This window comes from Lynx rufus, unplaced genomic scaffold, assembly GCF_022079265.1.
Source record: "Lynx rufus isolate CCGP_SWC_20201006 ecotype Redwood Valley unplaced genomic scaffold, mLynRuf1.p SCAF_7, whole genome shotgun sequence".
Taxonomy (NCBI): domain Eukaryota; kingdom Metazoa; phylum Chordata; class Mammalia; order Carnivora; family Felidae; genus Lynx; species Lynx rufus.
In genome coordinates, this window is record NW_025814889.1 from 113,893,596 (window position 1) to 113,897,028 (window position 3,433).

General features: G+C 55.5%; 1 protein-coding gene across 1 annotated transcript; it reads right to left on the reverse strand.

Moving 5' to 3' along the window:
- On the reverse strand, nt 1–2,742 carry BTG1 (BTG anti-proliferation factor 1). The gene is made up of 2 exons (XM_047067074.1): nt 2,290–2,742; nt 1–1,316 (listed from the first exon to the last, which is right to left on the reverse strand). Exons 1-2 carry the CDS (start codon nt 2,435–2,437, stop codon nt 949–951), a joined length of 516 nt encoding a protein of 171 aa, XP_046923030.1. The 5' UTR covers nt 2,438–2,742; the 3' UTR covers nt 1–948.
- Between the last annotated feature and the right edge of the window lie 691 nt (nt 2,743–3,433).

Sequence of the window (3,433 nt, forward strand, 5' to 3'; positions counted from 1 at the left end):
TTAAAATGCCAAGATAAGAAACAATTTATTATAGAGAGAAGAAAAATTTCTCATCCAAAATATAGAAATCTGTACAACTTTGCCACAATCAATATACATGAACTGTACAAATTTACACCAGTTCATAATTTACCAAATAAAAGATGACTAACAAAGTTCACAAAATAGATGGTGGTTTGTGGAAAAGACTTTTACCCAATTAAGTACAAGGAAAGTTACAAACCAGACCTCCACTTTCTAAAAATAAGAAGTTTACTCAGTCTTAGAAAACTACAAGCTAGCAAATGTACAGAGAGCTGGCTGGTGCTAACACCACAGTTGAGACAGTGTCTTTTTAAGGGTCTTTTTAAAGCCTGTTGCCACGGCAGATTCTGGTCACTTGCTACTCTCAAGGCCAAAAACACAATACAAGGTCTGACCATTTCCCCAGGTCATGCTTACTAGGTTTGTTTTATGTACATTTATACAAATTTAAGTGCTAGGTAAAAGTCTTGTCAAAATTTCCAGTACTACCATGTTTCAAATGTTGAGCTTTCCTAGTCAGCTGCCAAAAAAGTTAACCATTTTCAAGTGTAATAGTGCAAATTTCCTCCGCAAGGTCTACTGCAGAGAAAGATTCTTTGAAATACAGATTTGCCTTAAAGGGATTGACGGAAAAAATTTAGGTTTAACATCTGGGAGAAACTGAAACCACCCTAGGACTTCACTCCCTAGCAAATAAAGTGATCATTTACTTGGACTCACAGGCTATTAAATCATTGAAAGGTACTGTCCAAACTATGGCACTGTCACTTTAAAAAAAATTTTTTTTTACCACTCTATCTTGTGCCAGATCTTCACAGCTGTGACATGGTTTAAATTCCATAATCCATCCCCAAGAGGAGCCCACCCAAAGCAAAAATCAAATTTATCCATCCATTATAAGATGATCCATCCATAGACTATATCTTAACCTGATACAGTCATCATATTGTAGTTTTTGGAAGGGCTTGTTCTGCCCAAGAGAAGTTCCTCCTTACAGCTGATTCTGCTGTCTACCATTTGCACGCTGCTGCTGTTTTGAGTGCTACCTCCTGCTGGTGAGGCTTCGTACAGCACACAGATGGAGCCATCCTCTCCAATTCTGTAGGACACTTCGTAGGGGTCAACCCAGAGAGTGAGTTCACTTGGGAGAAGCCTGAACAGCTCCTGACTGCTCAGTCCAATCCGCTGTGCCGCCTGTCCAATCAGAGGATCCATTTTATGGTTGATGCGAATACAACGGTAACCTGATCCCTTGCACGGCTTTTCTGGGAACCAGTGATGTTTATAATGTTCTATAGGGGGAAAGAGAGAGAGAGAGAGAGAGAGAGAGAAACAATGCTTAGATCGTTACTGTAAGATCCCGCTATGGCTTCCTCCTTCCGCAGGCTCCTTTGAAAAGTGAAAAATTTAAACTATCAACTTTCAAAAACGCCCAGCACCGCACCGCGGCTGTGCGTGCTTGGGGCTGGGGAAAAGAGCGGGCAGGGTTTTAGAAACAACACAGTAGTAGGGGACAAAACAATCTCCAGGAACCAACCGGTTGAGCCGCCAAAACAGGAATCCGGCGCGCGGCCTCGGCTGGCCGGATGGCACCGGCGGCCAGGCGGGAACCTGTTTACTTTCTCCACCCCACCCCAGCCGCACACAATGGGGTTTATGGCTTTGGAGGAGAAGCGCCACCGGGCTGTTAACCCCGAAGGGAAGAAAAACAAGCAACCCTAACTAAACCAAGCTCTGGGCAGGGCTGCAACTGAACCGGTGACAAATCCGATGATTAATGGTCAGGGGTAGGAGGCGCGGGGCGACGGCACGTCCGTCCCGGGCTGGCCCCGGGGCAGCGGCGCGGTCTCCCAGCCCCGGGCCCGGCCGCCGAGCCCACAACGGTTGGAGGGGGTTGGGGGAGGGGGCGTCGAACTAACCCCAGCCCCGCAGCTCCTTTGTCCCCAAATCCGCGGACGGTCCGAGGACCGCAGCTCCCGCCTCAGTCGCTGTAGTCTCTTTGTTGTGAGCCTGTTCCCTTCTCCCCTCGGTGGGGCAGCCGTGGGGGGAGGGGGAGCCCTCGGCCCAGCCCCCAAACCTTCGCCAGGACCCGCCGTCAGCGGCCGCCAGGCGCGCCTGCCCCGCTCCCGCGGCGGGACCCGAGCGCGGCCGGCCCGGGGCAGTGCCGCGGCTTCCGCGGCCCCGACGGCTCGGCCCGCCTCCCGCCCCGGGTGTGCGGTCCGCGTCCGCCCGGCGCCCCTCGCCCTTCCGCCGCGGCCGGCTCACCTGCCAGCAGCTCCTGCAGGCTCTGGCTGAAGGTCTGCAGCTGTCGCTCGCTCGTGAGCCCCTTGGTGCGGAGGAACTTGGAGATGAAGGACACGGCGGCGGCGATCTCGCCTATCATGGTGGCGGCCCGGGTGTAGAAGGGATGCATGGGGGCGGCGGTTGGGGGCGGCCCGGGGCGGCCGGGGCTCGGCGGCGCGGCCCCGACGACGGAGCGGCCACCCCGGGCTCCCTCGCAGGTCAGAGGGCTGAGAGGAAGAGAGGGCGGGTGGGGCGGACAGCTACTTTTTTTCTCCTTTATAGTAAAAAAGTTATTTTCACGACAGGAGGCGGCAGGCGAGAGGAAGAGACGAGCGACGGCGGCCAGGTCACATCGCTCGGACTTCCCCAGCCGCCTCCGCGTCCAGCTCCGCAGCCTCCGAAGATCCTAACAGTTGCATTTCCAGCTCGGAGCGGCGAAGAGATGCAGGAGCCGTGCAGTAGCTTTTATAGCGCGGCGGAAAGGAAGTGGCGTACCTGGAGCATGACGGCCGACTTCAGCCAATCCGGAGATCGCACCATTGTGACGCAGCAGATTCGGAGCCGGAGGGGGCGGGAAAAGGGGGCTAGGGGGTGGATGCGGAGACGGGGAAGAGAGGGAGGAGCTGACGTAATCCGCTTGTAAACAAATAAACTCCGGAGCGGCGGCCCGGGACCGGCGGGCTGTGGCCAAGGGACGGAGCCGAGCGAGGGTGCGCGTGTGAAAGCTCCGCCCCCAGCCCTAGCTCCTCCTTCCCGGTTCAGCTACTCCGGGCCCAGCGCCAGCGCATCCTCTGCGAGAGTGAGCTGCTTGGGCTCGCTCGCGGGGAGTCTCAGTGCTGGGCAGATAAAAGCCTTCTTGGCGTCCGCGCGCGCAGATCCGGCTGCAAGTCCGAGGTGCCTGTCCCCTCGCGCGCTGGGTGTTTCAATCTCGTCCCCGCTCCTAAGAGGCTGGTTGCCCAAGCGGGAGGTTCTTGCCGAGCAGCGGGGTTCGGGTGCCGGTGCTGAAAGTGTGCGGGGGCGTGCAGCGGGGATACCGAGAAAGTGGAACGAAAGGGCTACTATTGAAGGTCTTTCTGCAGCTCTAGGGAGTCGAGGGGCCGGGGGTCTCCCAGTAGACGTGCTGCCT

What these genes read in the sequence shown, in the direction of transcription:
- BTG1 (XM_047067074.1), bottom strand. Translation starts at nt 2,437, where the DNA reads ATGCATCCCTTCTACACCCGGGCCGCCACCATGATAGGCGAGATCGCC. An exon ending in CCTGCAGGAGCTGCTGGCAG is followed by an intron (nt 1,317 to 2,289) that starts GTGAGCCGGCCG and finishes TTCCCCCTATAG; the next exon opens with AACATTATAAACATCACTGG.